Source organism: Sciurus vulgaris (genome assembly GCF_902686455.1).
Source record: "Sciurus vulgaris genome assembly, chromosome: 2".
Classification (NCBI taxonomy): Eukaryota; Metazoa; Chordata; class Mammalia; order Rodentia; family Sciuridae; genus Sciurus; species Sciurus vulgaris.
Window position 1 is genome coordinate 90,762,489 of NC_136462.1, and position 19,827 is coordinate 90,782,315.

Genomic DNA, 19,827 nt, shown 5'->3' on the forward strand with positions numbered 1-19,827 from the left:
GAGAGTGGCGCCAGAGTTTTGAACGGCGTTGTTTACGTGAGCGGACTGATTCTCTGCGGGTCTCCTGCTGGTTTATAGAACGCGATGACCGTCCCTTCTGCGGAGGAGCTGGAGTCCTTCAAGTACAGTGACCTGCAGAACTTAGCCAAGAGTCTGGGCCTCCGGGCTAACCTGAGGGTAAGGGGTTTGCGGTGCTGGCCGTTGGACGGGAGGGGTAGGAGTAGGAGCCTGGAAGAGAAGGCACGGAGGAATTAAACGGGAGCCTCAGGGATGAGGCAGAATCCTTTCCCTGAAGCACGAGATTTGATTCACGGTGCTTAAACCTCTGTGAAGTGAAAAAGGGGCCATAGTTGTCACTTTATTCATAGCTGATTTTTCTAAGGACTCACGTGGGCCTTTGCTCCAAAGGGCTAGTTTGGATTGGTTTGGTTTTATTGAAAATATTCTGATATTTTCCAGGGTATCCCGAAACAGACCCAGAAAGTGTAAAGGTTTTTACACTTTTTAATGCCAGTTGAAGGATATTAGATCTGCTTCTGAAAAACTCCACAGTAGTACTTATGTAAATTGTGATAGTGCCCATAATCTTTTGATAATTTATTGGAGGACCTGGCCGAAAGAATGACTTTTAGAGGGCCACTCCTGTGGGTAATTATCTATTGTGGCACTGGAAATTGAATCTAGGGGTGCTTAATTACCGACGTACGTCCTCATTCCTTTTTATGTTTTTTGAGACAAGTTCCTGAGGCTGGCCTCTAATTTGTGATCCTCCTGCTTCAGCCTTCCAAATCGCTGTGACAAGCATGCGACACCATGCTCAGCTTGTGCATAAAATTGTATCGCTCGACAGATCACTATTGTCAGTGGTGTTCTTTTCCAAAACCGATGGTTTTTAATTCCAAGTCTGGGGCTGGGGATATAAGCTCAGTTGGTAGAGTGCTTGCCTTGCAAGCACAAAGCCCTGGGTCTGCAAGGTTTGGGGGGAGAATATATAGGGATTCAGTCTGGGACTGGAATTTGATATTTTATAATTGAGATTTACCACATAATGCTAATACTCCAGAGATTTGTACTGTAAGCTGCCAATTTTTAAAATTGGGTGAATGTCTAAACCAATCATCACAAATGTTTTATACAGAACAATCATGGCTCAGGTACCTCTTGGGTCAATCTCATGATAAAGGAGTGTCTCTGGGAATGTTCTGGGCTGTAGCATTTAATTGCTCCCCAATATTTCACGAATAAGACCTTAATTCCTTAAGGAATTAATTCCTAAGCTTAAATCCAGTAAGCTTTTTGCTATCCAGCTGGAATCTTTTTGTGGTGCTGGGGATCGAACCCAGGGCCTGTGCTTGCTAGGCATGTAGTCTACTAACTGAGCTGTATCTCCAGCCCCTGGCTGGAATCATTTTTATCCAAGGCTGTATCCCTAAACACTTGGCACTCCTGCCCATCTTTGTGCAGTTTCTTATTTTGACCCTTTGATCTCAGATTCCATTTTCTCCTCTCCTTCATCTGCATGAATGCTTTGCAGTTGCCTTTCACAGTTTAACAGAAATATTATCCCTGATGTGGCTCCTGGTCCCCACTTCTTCATTTCCGTGGCCATAGGCCCACCACTCGAACAATCATGGGAACACTCTGCTTTTAAAAGTTTATTTTCAAATGCTGTCTTTGAAGATTTGCTGAACTCCACCTTGCCTTCTGGTTATTTGTGCATATGTGTTATTTTTTCTTTTAAAAGTTAAGTTGCTTGAACAGTGATTTCATGTATCCACCTTAGAAGTCCATACAGCACTAAGTGCAGTACATTTTATGTAGGAGATGCTGGATAATTATTCAAAACTAATTTACAGAGCTGGGATTGTAGCTCACTGGTAGAGCGCTTGCCTACACTGGGTTTGATCCTCAGCACCACATAAATAAAATAAAGATATTGTGTCCATCTACAACTAAAAGCAAAATTTTTTTTAAAAGCTAATTTACAACTGCTTATTGGCAATGCTAGAATAATATACAAGAAGATAATTTGTTTGAAAAGAATTTTGTGGAAGCTTCTCACCTGAGTTCAGACCTCTGGCTAACATTTGAGGCCCCATTAACTATTGAATATCTGAAGATCTAGATCTTTTTCTGAAAGTTCTACCATCATTGTCTCTTGAGGCACCTGATCTGGGATAGCCAATTAGTTGCTGTTTTTTAAACTTACCTTATTTCTTGTCAATATAGATCCCATTCCTTTCCTATTACACAATTTCTGGCACATTGTAGGTATTGATAAATATTTGTTGGAATGTCCTATTTCCTGGACAAATCTGATCATACAAAGTTTTATTATACTGAGCTGTAAGAAATTGAGACCCTTAAGGAAAATTAAATTGTGCTAGGTATTAAATTATATTACCATATTTATTTTGTTCAATATGATAATGGTCCAATGGTTATGTTTCCTTTTTAAAAACAAAACAGAAACCTATCTCTTAGTAATACTTACCAAGTAAAGTCTTTTTCTTTTTTGATACCAGGGATTGAACCCAGTGGCACGTAACCACTAAATTGCTTAGGACCTCGCTAAGTTACTGAGGCTGGCTTTGAACTTGTGATCCTCCTGGATCGCAGCCAATGGGCAAATGTGCCCAGCCCAAGTATTTCCATGTGAAATGTTATGAAGCCTCCAAAATGCTTCAGGAAAAAGGGGAACTAGGTGAAGTAATAACAGAATGTTGATAATTATTGAAACTAGTAACAGATACATGGGTGTTCATTACACTGTTCTTTCTACTTTTTATATGTTTGAATATTCCATAAGATGTTTTAAATTATTTTCTGTTGGTCGAGCCTAGGAGCTCATTGAATCAATTGCCTTTTAAAATTCCAAATAGATAGCAGGAAAAGATTAATAAGTTGCTTAAGAAATAATGTAGATTTGATTAAAACTTGCCAGGCACGGTGATGCACGCCTGTAATCCCAACAACTCAGGAGTCTGAGGCAGGAGGATTTCAAGTTCAAAGACAGCCTCCGCAACTTAGACCCTGTCTCAAAATCAAAAAAGATAAAGAAAAACAAAGACTGAGAATGTGGCTCAGTGGTAGAGTGCCCCAGGGTTGGATCCCTGGTGCCTCTCCCCACCAAAAAAAAAAAAAAAAAAATTCTACCAGTATGAATTTAATTTAGAAAATATTGGCTCTTTATTTTTAATATTTTTTTTTAAGTTTTAGATGGACATAGTACTTATATTTATTTGTTTGTATGTGGTGCTGAGCTACAACTCCAGCCCCTGGCTCTTTCTTTGGAAATGCTTTGCTTAATGGTAAAGCAAAAGAAAGGAGTCAGTTACTAATATTGTGTGGCCATGGTCCTTTTCTCACTCATGCTCTCTTCCCTTCTTGTAAGCTTAAATTACATAGAAGAGCACTATTTCTACTTCTTTAGACTGCCCAGTACTCACCTGGCAAAACCCAAGCCTAATTCAACTCAGCTCTGTGCTTTGAATCTGCCTCTACTCACGCAGCTGACCCTGGCTAGAGAAAAAAATTCACTTTGTCGACAACTTATTTTATGACTTTAAATCTTTTCTATTTTTCTTTTGGTAATGAGCATTGATCTGGGGGGGGGGGGCTTAACCACTGAGCCACATCCCTAACCCTTTTTGTATTTTATTTAGAGACAGGGTCTCACTGAGTTGCTTAGGGTCTCACTGAGTTGCTTAGGCCTCACTAAATTGCTAAGGCTTTGAACTTGCAGTACACCTGTATGCTTCTGAATCTTAAGATGGGCATTTGATCTTCCTGTACATTTTTTTCCTTATTAACTGTGTGTGTGTGTTGTTGTTGTTGTTGTTGGGGATTGAACCCAGGGCCTTGTGCTTGCAAGGCGGGCACTTTACCAGCTGAGCTATATCCCTAGCCCTTCGTTTTGTTTTGTTTTGTTTTGAATGCAGTGCCTCACAGGTGCTAGGCAAACGCTCTGCTGCTGAGCTACAGCCCCAGCCCCTCCTGTACATCCTTAGTACTCATTAACTTTCACTTTTTTTTTTTTTTTTTTTTTTTCTTTTTTGAGGTTCTGGGAAACCATCTCACTTTTGAGGAGAACTATTAACAATTGTCCCTCCTTAAATTAGCTCCCTTTCTTCCCTCGATGATTTTTCCTCTTCTGGCCCCGGGGAAATGGACGTAGTCAGCAGAGAATTACCCAGCACCAAACCCTCTAGTCAGCCTGCACCTGTACACATTGCCTATGATCCCCTCCTCCTCATTCTAGTGAAAGGCTATACCTGTGGGCTACCTATCTACTTAAGCTTCCAGGGGCCCTCTGGCCTCCTCTAGGACTACATTCTTACAATCAGATCCTCCCTACTGCTTTGCTTTTTCCAATCCTGCTGGCTCAGTGCCATACTGCATAGGATCATTTCTTAGCATCACCCATCATCATTTTTTTCCCCACCCATTTTAAAAAAAAGAAAAATCCTTCCTTAATCCCAACTCCTCCTCCCATCTACAAAACTTGTGGTCCATCTTTGTGCTCACCCCTGCCTACCAACAGCATTTGGCATGGTTGAACACTCCACTCTGCGAGAAACTAATAGACTTTGATTTTTTTTTTTTTTCTCTTCTTTCTAGTTTCCTTGGCTCTTTTTGCTCTGTCTAATACCTAAATATAGGGTGCTCCAGAGTTCTCTCATTTCGTGATCTTCTCCCACAATTTTAAATTCATCTAGAAGCAAATGCATCTACATATCCAGGAGGACCTCTCCCCTAAGCTGCGAACTCACATATGTAAGTGCATCTTCCACAGCACAGTCAGTTCCCAAAACTGATGATTTTCCTGTCTCAGTACATGTTTCAGACCCACTTAGACCACCCTTAATTCCTCCCTTCACTGCCCACACCCATCATCCTTCTCTGTACTCTCTCTCAACTACACCTAAAATCAGACCTTTGTGCACAGTCCTGGGTCACAGCACTCTTGTCTGACAACCAGGGCCTAAGTTTTCCTATTAGGTTTCCTGCCTCTACTCTCACCTCACAGTAGTATTTTCTTTGTAGTCAGAATGGTATTTGAAACTGAACATGTCATTTTTCTGCTCAGTGACTTCTAGTTCCCTCATATATAAAATAAAATCCAAAATCTGCCAAATGTAACACAAGAAATTTGGTTTCATCCTGATTTGAAGATTTTTTTTTTTTTTTAAACAACTAAAATTGGAGACAATGAAATTCATAATGAACTATACATTAGATTACAGTAAGAAAACATTTTCTCTGGTCACCTCTTTGATTTCTTTTCCCTCCACTCACCCCAGTGGTTCATCTTGGAATGCTTCATTTGCAATCTCTTCATTCACATCTCAGCTGACTGCCACCTCAGAGAGGACTTTTCTGACTATCCTGAGTCAGGCCACATCATCACCCTATCCCAGTTACCCAGTATATTGGTTTTGCTTCATAGCACCCGATGACTTATCATTTATTTCTTTTCTTTTCTTTTTTTTTTTTTGCGGTGCTGGGGATTGAACCCAGGGCCTTGTGCTTGCAAGGCAAGCACTCTACCATCTGAGCTAAATCCCCAGCCTCCATCATTTATTTCTAGCTTACTTGGTTTATAGTTTGCACACTAGTTTACTGCTAGAATCTCCTGGATCTCCAGGATGTCTCCTGGATCTGTTTTGTTCACCAGTGTCTCTAGTGCCTAAAATAGTGTCCATTACAATAACGCTGTTGAAGGAAAGCATGAGTAAATGCTGATAACTAACATCTCTACTTCCAGCACAGATCTTGAACATCACCCCATACCATTTAACCTGCTAGATATCCTCACTTGGCTCTGCTGTAGGCACCTAACTTCATCAATGTTGCATGTTTGGTGAGGTTTTCATGGTATGTTAAGAATGTGTTAGAGGGCTGGGGTTGTAGCTCAGTGGTATAGTGCTTGCCTCGCACATGTGAAGTACTGTGTTTAATCCTCAGCACAACATAAAATAAATAAAGGTCTAAAAAATTAAAATGTTAGAATCACAGAAGCATGAATACCTAAATTCTGCACTGCCAATCACCCACTTCCCAGAGAAAATTAAGGTACTATTTTATTACTAGTTGGGATGGTGTCTGCTATCTTAATGCCCAGCATATGGGTGCTGGGGCATTGAAGGATGTGGCTTAGGCTCATGCCCTAAGCAAAAACTCTCCTGCACCCCAAAGCCCAAACCAAATTTCAGGATTTCTCCCATGTTTTTTTTTTTTTATGCACATGTGGGTGATTTTAAATGGTGTGAGAAGAAAGCGAAGCCAGGTGTGGGTATGCACAACTATAATTTCAGTTATATTTGGAAAGCTGAATCGGGAGGATTTCAAATTAAGACCAACCTGGGCAATTTAATGAGACCCTGTTTCAAAATAAAAAGGGGCTGGGGATATACATTTGCCTAGCATACATGAAGCCCTGGGTTCAGTCCCCAGTACTGCAAAAACAAAAACAGGCATTGTGGCTCATGCCTATAATCTCAGCTACTCAGGAAGCTGAGACAGGAGAATGGCAAATTCAAGAGCAGCCTGGGCAACTTAGCTAAACCCTGTCTCAAAAAACAAAAAGGGCTCAGGGTATAGCTCAGTGGTAAAGCACCTCTGAATTCAATCCCCAGTACTGCTGGAAAGGATAAAAGAAAAGAGCCCAGCCCAGTGTCTGGGTCCATCTTAAAAAGCAAGTCTCTAGCCCTCAACTGCCTGGTTTGTATGGAAGAGGTTGCGGGGTGTAGACAAAAAAAATCCAACCAATACATTTGATCTTTTAAAGCATGGAAAAAGTATCCACTCAGATTAATATTCCTCTTTCAGAAAGAACAAGGGAATATTTCCTAGAATGAAGAGAAACAACTAGATACCTCTCCCCTAGATACCTGTACCTATCCTCTAAGACTGGTACCTTTTGCATTTTCTATTTTAGGGGCCCCCCCATCTGGGCACGATAAAATTTGCCTGTTCTTTGACCCATGTTTGCACTGATTTTACTTCCTAAGAGGTTTTTGCTTACATCCCTACTGCTATTTAGCCCTGCTTTAGTTCAGGCCATTCACCTCTGGTTTCTTCAGTCTCCTAGCCTTGTTTCCGTCTTCAGCTGTATCCCCATCAAATGAATCCTGCACATTGTGTGGCCAAAGTGATCATTATGAATGATGTAAAATTGGTCACCCACTGTTACCAGCACTCTAGGTCACAGCCTGGTGTGGTTGCAAAGGACTGGATTCAGTTTAAAAAAAAAAAAAAAGAAAGGAAAAAAAAAGAGAGAGAGAGAAGACAATATAAAAAGGAAAAATGAATTTAATTGCAATTTGACCAAAACTGGGAAGGTAGCTTACTTCATCTGCCTGATAGTAACAGTTTTAATTTATAGAAATGAAAGACAGCAAATATACATATGTAGATTTAGCTAGGTTGTGCAGGGGGCTCTGTTTCAACACTTCCCTGCTTCTAGTACTTCAGAGACTGCTCTTTGCCTCAAGGGTAAAGTTCACACTCTTTCCTTGTTTATTTGGTTGTTGTTTTTTGTTTTGTTTCGTTTTCTTTGTTTTTATTTTGTTTGCACTGGAGATTAATCCAAAGCCTTACACATGTTAAGCAAATTCTCTACTATATCCCAGCCCCTAAAGTTCACATTTTAAGAGGCTTAAAAGGCAGGCCTAGAGAGATCAAGCCCTTGCCCACTTTTCCAACTTTCTCTGCATCCTCTCCAAAAGTATGCTCCACCCACACTAAACTTAGTTCTTCAAACTCCACCCTTGTTGCCTTCCCATGCTATTTCTCTACTGGTTTCTCTATATCCAATTCTCTCCTCCTGATGAACCAGCACATTTTGATCTTAGAACTGGTGTGCCCAGTTACTTGCTGAAGTTTTCCCTGGCATGCCAAATTTTGATGGCTGAGCCCACTTTTATTCTTTGGGCATTTACCTCTCTATATTGCAGTTACCTTTTTCTTTGATCCCACCAGGATGTGAAGTCCTTGAGGGCTAATTCTATCCAGGTCATAGTCTTACAGCCTAATCAGAGTATATTAAGTGAAAAAAGAAGAGCAAAAAAATGTTCAGCAAATCTTTCTTGCTCATTTAACTTTTTACTCTAATGATAAGGATTTTTCTGCAGGCAGACAAGTTGTTAAAAGCCTTGAAAGCCCATCTTAAATATGAAGAAAGAAAAGAAAATAAGAATCAGGTAAGTATTGTTTTTCACCACCACCTATTAGCTTGCAAAACTATCATGTTTAGTTAATGAGCAATTAATACTAATCACTAATTAGTGATGATTTAAGACAAACTCTTTATTACAAGAGATCACTTTTGGCAATTGTGCCAGTGACTGAATTTTTTCATAATTATTTGTTAAAACAATAAACTCTCTTGGGCAGGCATGCAGTCTGTCAAATAAAATGTCCCTATACAAATGCAAAAGTTAATTACTACTTGCCAAATGTTATGAAAGGTAGCATGGTGTAAGTAGGAAAGGAACTAAATTTAAAATGAGAAAGACCCAGCTTAAGTCGCAGTTCTCCTTTCTTGAAAAACTCAAATTCCTCTTGTGTGCTGCTAAATTTAGTACTGCAAGAAGCAAATGAAGTAGGTACTGTGAAAGTGACTTATAACATATAAAACGCTGCTGATGGGAGAGCTGTCGTGGTTCCTTCATTTCTACAATGAAGACTTGATACCGCATAACACCTAAATAGATCATTGGCCAGGATTCGCAATTTGAAATTGAAAGAAATTTAAAAAACAAAGAAAAAAGTGAAATTGAAGAAAATGTTGCAAGACTTTAATTTGGGGCCTTGGAGAGATCAGTTGTATATCTGAAAATTAAGGTAAATATAAACCTGCACAAAATATGGAACTTTCTCCTCTGTCTTTACAATCTCTGCAAGTCTATATTCCAATTTATAAACATTTGAAAACTTTAAATATTCTAATTTCCTTTTTATATGTGTGTACATGTGGTGCTGCAGATAGAACCCAGGGTCTTATGCATGCTAGGAAAGCAGTCTACCACTGAGCTGTAGCCCCAGCCATAAGAATTTATTTTGAATTCAGGTATAAGGGCTGGGGGTGTAGCCAAGTGATACAGCTTTTGACTACCATGGACGACAAGGTCCTTAGGTTTCATTCCCAGCGCTGCAAAAGAAAAAAAAGTGAACTTTAAAAAGTTTTTGTATCAATTAAAATTATTATCCACTGGACATGGTGGCACATGCTTATAATCCCAGCAACTTGGGAGGCTGAGGCAGGAGGATTGTAAGTTCAAGACAGCCTCAGCAACTTAGTGAGGCCATAAGCAACTTTGTGAGACTTCGTCTCAAAATAAATTAAATGGGCTGGGGATGTGGCTCAGTGGTTAAGTGCCCCTGGGTTCAATTCCTGGTACTAAAAAAAAAAAAAAAAAAAATTATTCACCTCCACCCTCCTGTAATGGTTAAGAATATATAAGTATATTGCCTCTGAAATCAAGATTTTGCTTGGGGGTAGTAATTGATAGACCAAAGTTAAAATGATCTGTTATTTCAAATTCAGCATCTTGGGCCATTCCATTTTGAGCAGGGTGAAAGTCAAAATTCAGTTTGATATCAGATCGTAAGTAATGAATCTGTTAATAATGACCTTAGGTGGGTGAAAAGACTTGATATGGACAGTCCTTGGGTAAATCAGAGTTTATAACTCTATATATAGAACATAGTAGATTAATGTCTCTCTTTTCAGGATGAACGTCAAACTTCTGCATCCTCCAAGGATGAAACTATTATACAGATTAACAGTCATGAACAAGACAAGAGGGAGCGAATTGGCAATGTCACTAAAAGGAGAAGGTGCAAGACAGTTCATGGGGACCCTGACTCCCAGGTGAACAGAAGTGTGCAACTTGAACAGAAGCTACATGTGCCGAAACTGGCATTCTTAGCTTTCCTTTTAAATTCCCTTATGAGGTCAGATGGTTGGAAATGCACCATGTGCTGCAACAGTTCCTCAAAAAGACAGACCTGTGTCTGGGCTGCTCATCATTGCACCCCAAACCCTGGTATTTAGGAAGCAATTATGAAGTATTACATGTAAATTAAGCATTTGTTGAATAAATATGAATGTTCATTAAGTGTCCACTTAAATGAGGTGTTGTAAATATGAAGGAAAGAGAAACCAACATGGAGTATAGTTTTAAAGTTCTCTTTCCTAGCTTGCCCTCTCCTTACCCACTGATCACACTATACATAGTCTTTCAACAGTGCGTTTACGTGGCTAGTGAGGGGCTTCCCTCTCTAAACGAAACTCGAATTTTACTTTTATTTTTGGTACTGGGGATTGAATCTAGGGGTGCTATACCACTGAGCCTCAAACCCAGCCCTTTTTATTTTGACAGAGGATCTCCTTAAGTTGCTTAGGGCCTTGATAAAATTTCTAAGACTGGCTTTGACCTTATTATGATCCTCCTGTCTCAGGCTCCCAAGTAGTTGGGATTGCAGGCATGTTCTACCACGCCCCAGCTATACTGTCTTATCCTTTCATTCAAATGTAACTTTTACCAGACAGTCCTAATTTCTTATTTTCTGCCTTCATATAGTCCCTTGATCAGTAGAGTACCTAGGTCTCTTACATTAGTTTATCATCTATAAAAGAACTTAATCTTCACATTCTTTCCAATGGTCCCTAATTCCTATCCCCAAATTGACATCCTCATGTCACTGGATAAGGCAGAGAACCAAATCTACCACTCAGAAGTCTTATTCTTGGGGCTGCGGTTGTAGCTCAGTGGTGGAGCACTTGCCTAGGACATGTAAGACATTGGGTTCGATCCTCAGCACCATATAAAAATAAAGGAATAAAACAAAGGTATAAAAAATACATTAACATTTTTTAAAAAAACCTTATTCTCCTTTGCTCCTTTTAACCCCCCTTTTCCCCTCATTATGGCAACTATCTTTAGAAGGCAGCAATTACTTTCTATTTAAAAGTGAAATTATTTCCTTTTAAAATTTGTAGCAGGATCATTCTGAGGTAAACATAAATGATGATACTGAATTCCAGAATCGAGAAAAGCAGGAAAACCAGGATCTTGGAACTACTGCAAAAGTTCTCTCTCTGCTGGACCAGAGCCAAGGAAATGATAATGTCATTTCCTCAGGAAAAAGTGAGACAAATGGTATGACAAATGACTTTTTTTTAAAAGGAAATTTCTAGGGGTAGTTGTGCATTAATTTCCTAGGACTGCAGTAATAAGCTGAGAGGCTTAGAACAATAGAAATGGATATTCTCACAGTTCTGAGAGCTTCAAGTCCAAAATTAAGGTATCAGCAGAACCCTGCTCTTCTGGAACAATGGCTATTTTTCTTGCCTCTTCCTACCTTGTGGTGACTGTTGATGCCTGGTATTCCCTGGCCTACTGCTGCGTTTCTCTTGTCTCTACCTTTATCAACACCTGGCATTCTCTCTCTGTTTCTTCTTTAAAGGACATCAGTCATACTGGGTTAGGATCCACCCAAACAACCTCAACTTGATTACATTTGTAAAGACCCCATTGTTTTAGAAGTCATTTAGAAATAGGTACTAGGTACCAGAGGTTAGGACTTAACATATCTTTTGGGGGTCTGTAGTTCAACCCATAGCATCATGTTATAGAATTTCCAAGTGTACTGTAATTAAGCAAAAGTCAGAACCAAACACAGATTTATCAGGTCATCTTTACCTTTTTTTCCCTCCCAACACTAAGAATCAATCCCAGGGACACAAAATGGTAGGCAAGCATTCTATCACTGAACTATACTACCCAGCTCTAACTATTTAGAAACCAGAATAAGAGTGGTAGCTGGAAAATTGAGGGAAGTTAATGTCTCCTTGGTGACAGGAGAGCCCTCCGTTAGTCTCATTACCTCCTCTAGCCAAGTGCAGAGACCAATACAAAGACGTCTTTTGCCTCCTCAACCAGTGGGATGGTTACAGGGAGCTGTGAAGCTTACCTTCTGAGTGGTATAGCTATTTTTACTATGATAAATTAATATGTTCCTGAGTCTAACTTCCTGAAAACTTTTCCCTAAATTTTTTCAGCGAACAGTTTGTTTCAGTAAAGCTACAACACTCAGTTCCTCTATCCCTACCAGCACTTGGTGCTCTCTGTCATTCCTCAGGAAGGCTGCCACTGGCCCTGGAGCATCTCAACATTAGGTTCATCTTGATAAACCTGCCTGGATCTGAGCCTTGCCAGAGAAGGGGAGGAGGGATTGAGAGAGATGATTTCCATTCCATTGTCCATCAGCCACCTAAATGCACATCTAATCCTCAGCCTTCTTATTTTCCCCCAAATTTTGAAGGTCAACTAAACCTAGAAAATTGCAGGAAGAATGGTTCTGATTCAATGGATCTGATATGAGCCTAGGAATTTACTGGTTTGTTTTTGTGTTTTTGGTACCAGGGATTGAAACTAGGGGCACTTAATCACTGAACCACATTATCCCCTAATTATCTTTTAATAAGGGGATATAACTTTATTACACCCTTATTATCTTTTATTGTGAGACAGGGTCTCACTAAATTGCTTAGGGCCTCACTAACAACTACTAAGACTGGCTTTGAACCTGCTCTCCTCCTGCCTTGGCTTCCTGAGCCTCTGGGATTACAGGCAGGTGCCAATGTGCCCAGCTGTTTGGTTTGGTTTGGTTTGGTGGAGGGGTGGTTTACTAGGGATTGAACCTAGGGCTCTCATAAATGCTAAGCATGCACTCTGCCACTGAACAACATGTCCAGCCCAATTTTTAACAAGCCTCCCCAGATCATTTTGATGCATTTACCTTATAACCCATTTAAAAATCATGATATAAAGCAAGATGTAAAGAAATGACAGAGTGGCAGTGAGAGTCTCTAGGATCTGGTTTTGGTGGCCTGGAAAAAAATGAGGGGTGGAGTACAGTAACACAAACTTATAATGCCAGCTATTCAGGAGACTGAGGCAGGAGTGTCACAATTTCTAGACCAGCCTTTCTGAAGATCCTTTTGAATCTTCATTGTCTAAATTCAAAGAAACAGAACTAATGAAGGACTTTTTTTCCCCATTAATCTCTGTTGATTTAGCAAGACCCTGTCTCAAAATATAAAAATAAGGGGCCTTGGGTTGTAGCTCAGTAGGTAGACCGCTTGCCTAGCATGCATGAGGGTCTGGGTTCAATAACCAGTCCTACCAAAATAAAATAAAATAATTAATTTTTTAAAAATGGGCTAGTGATATAGCTCAGTGGTAGAGTTCCCCAGGCTTCAATCCCTAGTTCTTGGCAGGTGGGGGAAACAAAATGAAGATGGGCAGTAAGCGGTAAGATAGGTTCCTCTGCAAAGACACAGGTAGTTTGAAGGAGTAAAAGCTATCATGGAGGTTCTGGGGAGAGGAAATTATTTCAACTTTTTAATTTTGTTATTTGATATTTAGATAAAACTTGCAAGAACAGTATTAAGTTCCTATATTCACTCAAATGTTTAACGTTTTACCACATTTGCCTTATCCTTTTCTGTACACACACACACACACACACACACACACACGTTGCATATGACTTTTTTTCTGAATTGAGTAAATTGCATATATCTGCCCCTTTATTCCGAAATGTGTTTCTTAAACCATAAGAACTTTCTTGCACAAATGTACAAAGAACAAAAAGTTCATTGGTATAGCTTCATATTCCACGTTGTAACCTTTAAGAAATTATCACCAAGTTCCAGTATAATATCAAAGAAAAATATCCATAATTATCTGAACAGGCTATTAAAATACTCTCTCCTTTTCAACCATACATCTCTGTGAGGCAAGATATTTTTCATATATGCCTCAGCCAAAATGACATATCATAGCATGTCATATGCAGAAACAGACAAAAGAATCTGCCTTTTTTTTTTTTTTTTTTTTTTTAATTGTGGTGCTGGGAACGGAACCCAGGTCCTGCACATGCTAGGCAAGTGCTCTACCACTGAGCCACATCACTAGATCCATACATGTTTTTTAGTGAGTTAAAAAAAAAAAAAAAAAAAAACTCTTATGATTCCAGTCAACAGAGATTAATGGGGAAAAAAGTTCTTCATTAGTTCTGTATCTTTGGATTTAGACAATGAAGATTCAAAGGGACCTTCAGAAAGAAATTCTCACTACACAGATGGGTTTTCCAAACTTGGAAACAATAAAAGAACTGCAGTCACTACTCCAAGTAAGTTTGTACACAATGAAACATAAGGTAATGAGTGGTTGGCCCAGTTCAGACTAATATTAGAGGCAGTGGATGGTAGCAGCTAAAAGCTCATATGCTGAAATGATGGTTTAAGTTCTGCCACTCTTGCTTTCTAGCTTAGAGATCTTGGGGAATTTACCCTCAATAAACCAACTTACTTGGTATAAAGTAGAAATGACTATACTTTCTGTTACATCAGGTTTATATATAGATTGAAAATATCATTTCTGTTAATGATTACCTAGTACAGGAAATAGCATATTGCAGGGATTCAATAAATATCTGATGAATGAATACTTCTTCAAGGTACTTGGCACAATGTCCACTGTGTACTAACTTTCTAATAAATATGAGGGACTCTGTTTTTAGACATGTAATTCTTTATCTTGCATTGCTGGAACATTGCTTAGTACATAAAATGTGGACTGAGTGTTGTGTATTTATAGTTGTTAGAATACTGTTCAGCATATACCAGAAGTTCAACAAAGATTTATAACATAGTTAGAATAGCATAGGACAGGGGTTAACAGACTACTGTCTGCCTGCCTCAGGCAGACAGGACAGTCTTTTATCTCAAGCTAAGAATGTTTTCACATTTATAAAGGGTTTAAAAGAAAATGAGATAGAGATCATACTGTATTTGACCACAAAGCCTAAAATACTATCTGTCCCTTAACAGAAAAATCTTGTTGGTCTTTGGCATAGGACTTTCCAAGTATTATAAAATACAAATTTGAGGGCTGGGAATTAGTGATACAATATGTACTTACTATGCACAAGGCCCTGGGTTCAATCCCCAGCACCAAAGGAAGAAAAAAAAATATCAAATTTGTGGTGATTAAATAAAGGTCATTTGACTAATTAGTGAGGGAGAAGACAAATCTGTTACCCTTCTTTAGACTAAACCAAGATGTCAGAACAATAGGAAGATGGTGAATGTTTGATAGTTTATGTAATGAATAGGCTTTGCTCTGAGTTTCAAAACGTGTTTTAAAATTAAAGATTTAGCCAAAATGATATTGAAGTTGAATGTCAGGGATGCAAGGAGAATAATTGTTAACACCAAAAGCAAAAGGAAGGTGAATAAATGGAATTTGTCCTATTAATTTTCATATTTGGGGGGGGCATTCTAGACTTTAAGAAACTTCATGAAGCTCGTTTTAAGGAAATGGAGTCCATTGATGAATATATTAAGAGAAAAAAGAAACATTTTGAAGAACACAACTCCTTTAATGAACTGAAGGTATGCAGATAAAATTCACAGTTTTAATGAGACTAAACTATTTAGTTTTATTTTAAAAGCATGTAACACCATAGTTAGTACATCCAACTTTGTATTATTATGCCTGTGGAATGGATTTGTTTTTTGTTTAACATATCTTTATCTCGTTATTTTTGTTTTCTTTTTTGTGCATGGGGATTGAACCCAGGGCCTTGCACATAATAGGAAAGTGCTCTATCATTGAGCTATATCCCCAGTTCTTTTTAAATTTTATTTGGAAACAGGGTCTCGCTGAGTTGCCAAGGCTGGCCTTGAATTTCCAGTCCTTCTGTCAGCCTCCCAGGTACCTGGGATTACAGTCATGTACCACCACACACAGTTTAATATATCTTCATCTTAATATTGCTTTCTTCCACTCCTGAGCATTTTCAAAACCCTCCAGATGAAATGGTGCATCCTCACTATGAGGAACTTCTAAAGTGGCAATGAGTTCCTTCGTATTCATTCATAGGTTTTGCCTCCCTTTCGTTGAGGGTGAACTGGAGCTACCTTCTTTTGCTTGTCTCTTGTCTAAAGGAAATGGGATACTGCACAGTGGCTAACCTTTGCTGACAGCTCCTTCAGGGGTCTTCAGTCAAGGCCCTACTGGATTCAGTGGGACCCTCAAGTAAGAGAAGGTGATGCAGCCAACCATGAGGTTGAAACGTTGAAAGAATAATGAATTGATACTGTCCTAGGAATTCAATGTTATTGGTAGCTGGGGTTAAGGAGGTGCTATATAGAGGACTAAGAAACATTTATGATTTAATAATAAATAATAACCTGCCTATTTCTCAAAAGGAATTTAAAGCAGTTTGTGGTATTACACATACTAGTAAACAGGATAGTCAATTTAAAAGGGCTGGGCACGTGGCTTAACTAGTAAGAGTGCTTGTCTAGTTTGTACAAAGCCCTCTACTACTGCTTCAACCAGCATTGTAAAAGAGGTGGGGTAGAGGGACAGAAAATGAGCACTGTTAGCAAGAACAGTGTCTACTGCTATCAGTCACTGCTAAGTTTTGAGTTTCCTGGCAACCCAGAGCCAAAAGAGACACACTGGGTGATAAGCTTCTGGTGAAAAGCTTAGTGAAAAAACAATATTTATTTCAACAGTATTTATAAAATACTGCCAGGCATGGTGGCATACACCTGTAATCCCAGCAACTACCAGTGACTCAGGAGGCTGAGGCAGGAGGATCACAAGTTTGAGGCCAGCCTGGTTAATTTAACAAGACCTTGTCTCAAATACAAAGGACTGGGAAATGTAGCTTGGTGGTAGAGTACCCCTGAGTTCAATCCCTAGACCACCAAAACAAACAAACAAAAATATAGCTATTACTTGTTTATCAATCTTTAAGCAGACAACACAGGAGAGATAGTATGTTCATAATTACCTTGCTTATTAGCAAGAGCTAAGTATCACTTTGTCCACAGTTAAATACTGAGACATGAAACTCATTCTGCATAGGTGTGAATAGGCTGCAAAGCTGCCTGGAAGAAGGGTCACAAATGTTCCTTTACCATGAAACTCGATCTGTTAAATTCTTGATTGACAGTAGAACTTTCTATTTTATGTAATAGAGATGAGTTAACATTCCAGGCAAAAGTTATGGTTGGAACAACTGCCTTGAAAATGTGTTTAATAAATTGAGTAGCTTATCCTATTTTTCAGTTTAACTCCCATCTGGATGAGTATAGTTCTAAAATTCCACCCTCCATCTCCATTGTTGAGGGAATTGGTCTATTGTATTTGGTATGATCTATGTGAAGACTGGAGAATAAAAAATCAATTATATTGACTTCACCACAGTTGAGATGAAGTTGCTCTTGACAGTGAACATGTTTGGGGATTGGTCATTGGATAGTGATGGATATTAAGTAAGCATAGATAATCAGCTGGTTATGACAACATTTCCTTGAAGTCCGTAAGAAAAAACAAGCTTTCTTTGATTTAATTGCCAAATAGCCCTCTAAAAATATCAGAAAACTTGTGTATCAAGGTGCTTATTTTGCCAATAGACGGCATTAATTTTTTAATGTTAAACTAGGAATTGAATTCACTGAGCCATATCCCCATCCATTTTTTATTTTGAGCCAGGGTCTCACCAAGTTGCTGAGACTGGCCTCCAACTTGCCATCCTCCTCACTCAGCCTCCAAAATCACTGGGATTATACACGCCACCATGCCCAGTTTCTGAAATATCATTTCTTTAGTTATATTGATGTTACATGTTGTTTATATTTATAATTGGCTTTTTTTTTTTTTTTTTTTTTTTTTGGAGTGCTGGGGATTGAACCTAAGACTTTATGCTTGCTTGCAAGGCAAGCACTCTACCAACTGCGTCATATCTCCAGCCCCTATAATTGGCTTTTTTCTGTAGATTTGCTTTTTCTTTTGTCCATTCTTATTTATTTGTATTAATGGTAGATATTATATGTTACAAATAGTTTCCCACAGTTTGTCCTCAAGGAAGGTTTTTGTTTATTTTTTAAACTATATTCATCTTTCCTTTTTAGGACTCTGAGGTCTATTTTGTGTTTTGTTTTGGGGGGTTTTTGTTCGGGGTTTTTGTTTTTGTTTTGTTTTGGTGGGGGGGGTTGTAGCAGGGATTGAACCCAGGGGCACTCAGCCACACTGAGTCCTGGGACTTTTTTTAAATTTCTTTATTTTGAGACAGTCTCACTGAATTGCTGAGACTGCCTCTTGCCTCAGCCTACCGAGCTGCTTAGATTACAGGCATGTGCCACTGTGCCTGGCAGGCTCTGAGTTTTTTGGCATGCTTAGAAAGGTCTTCCCTGTCCCAAGATCATAAAAATATGCTCCTATACTTATGTCCATTTTTATTCTCCGTGCTTATTCCTTAAGGTACGTGTTTTTTGGTTGTTCTTTTGTATATATCAATTTTAGTTGACCTGTCTCTGTCGTCAGGTGTAAAGTTACATTTTCTTTTCTTTTTTTTTTTTTTCCTTTGCGGTGCTTGTGATTGAACCCACAGGGCCTTGTGCTTGCGAGGCAAGTACCTACCGACTGAGCTATATCCCCAGCCCAAGTTACATTTTCTTGCAGCAAATCTTAGAACAAATGGTAGTAAAATACTCAGGTGTTTTTTTTTTTTTTTTTTTTTTTTTCTTTTCTTGTGGTACTGGGGATTGAACCCAGTATCTCAAACATGCTAGGTAAGCTCTCAACCACTGAGCTATATATCACACGGTTATCTTGAGAAGGGTCTTGCTAAGTTACCCAGGCTGGCCTTGAACTTGCCATCCTTCTGCCTCCGCCTCCTGAGTAGCTGCCTACCCAACTCTGAGTAGCTGCCTACCCAACTCATTTACCTTTTTTTTTTTTTTTTTTTTTTTTTTTAAATCAGGGATTGAACTCAGGGGCACTGAGCCATATCCGCAGCCCTGTTTTGTATTTTATTTAGCAATAGGGAACCACTGAATTGCTTAGCACCTCAATAAGTTGCTGAGGCTGGCTTTGAACTCTCGGTCCTCCTACCTCAGCCTCCTGAGCCACTGGGGTTATAGGCATGCGCCACTGCATCATTTTACTCTTTGTACCTTCACAGTATCTAAAAAAGATAACCTGAGTGGAGCCCATTGCAGCAGTTTCAAAATGATCATTTCTTTCTATTACTCCTTTCTTTGTTTTTTTAAAGAACTTTAAAATGGGGAAAGGTGGAATTGGTGGATTTATAGATCCCACATGCTAAATATACAGTTGGTTATTCTTTTAGTTTGTATTTAGTAAATAGTATATCATGCTCTCATAGGTGACATTTCTTCTGGCTATATAGGACTATGTATGAAGTTGGGAAAGACTTTCTTACAACGTATCATAACAACCAGAAGTTGCTTTGTAACCTAAGAATCACCACAGCAACGCAGTGGCAGGTAACTGCAGTATCCAGAAGGATAGAACAAGGTAGTGGGAGCCAGGCCTAATGGCACATGCCTGTAATCCCAGCTACTCAGAAGGCTGAGGCAAGAGAATTGTAAGTTTGAGAGAGAGCCTTAGCAAGACCCTGTCTCAAATTTTAAAAGGACTGGGGCTTGGCATATAGCTCACTTTGTAGAGTGCTTGCCTCACATGCACAAGGTCCTGGGTTCAATCCACAGCACCACAAAAAAAGGACTGGGAAGCCGGGTACGATGGTGCATGTCTATAATCCCAGCAGCTTGGGAGGTTGGGCAGGAGGATCATGAGTTCAAAGCCAGCATCAGTGAAAACAAGGTGCTAAGCAACTCAGTGAGACCTTGTCTCTAATAAAATACAAGAAAGGGCTGGAGATGTGACTCAGTGGCCAAGTGCCCCTGAGTTCAATCCCCAGTACCCA

At 39.3% G+C, this 19,827-nt stretch overlaps 1 protein-coding gene across 6 annotated transcripts in view; it reads left to right on the plus strand.

The window, feature by feature from the left end:
- The first annotated feature begins 36 nt into the window (after nucleotides 1-36).
- NUSAP1 (nucleolar and spindle associated protein 1) overlaps nucleotides 37-19,827 on the plus strand; it is a 30,036-nt gene continuing 10,245 nt past the window's right edge. For 2 of the 6 annotated variants that reach the window (XM_079128783.1, XM_079128785.1), the window contains exons 1-6: nucleotides 39-177; nucleotides 8,136-8,204; nucleotides 9,737-9,877; nucleotides 11,009-11,168; nucleotides 14,110-14,208; nucleotides 15,363-15,472. In XM_079128783.1, the coding sequence (XP_078984909.1) occupies nucleotides 85-177; nucleotides 8,136-8,204; nucleotides 9,737-9,877; nucleotides 11,009-11,168; nucleotides 14,110-14,208; nucleotides 15,363-15,472 (672 nt within the window). In that variant the 5' untranslated portion in view covers nucleotides 39-84. Of the gene's footprint in view, nucleotides 178-8,135; nucleotides 8,205-9,736; nucleotides 9,878-11,008; nucleotides 11,169-14,109; nucleotides 14,209-15,362; nucleotides 15,473-19,827 lie in introns of all 6 variants that reach the window. The other 4 variants (XM_079128784.1, XM_079128786.1, XM_079128787.1 and 1 more) reach the window with 4 other exon arrangements.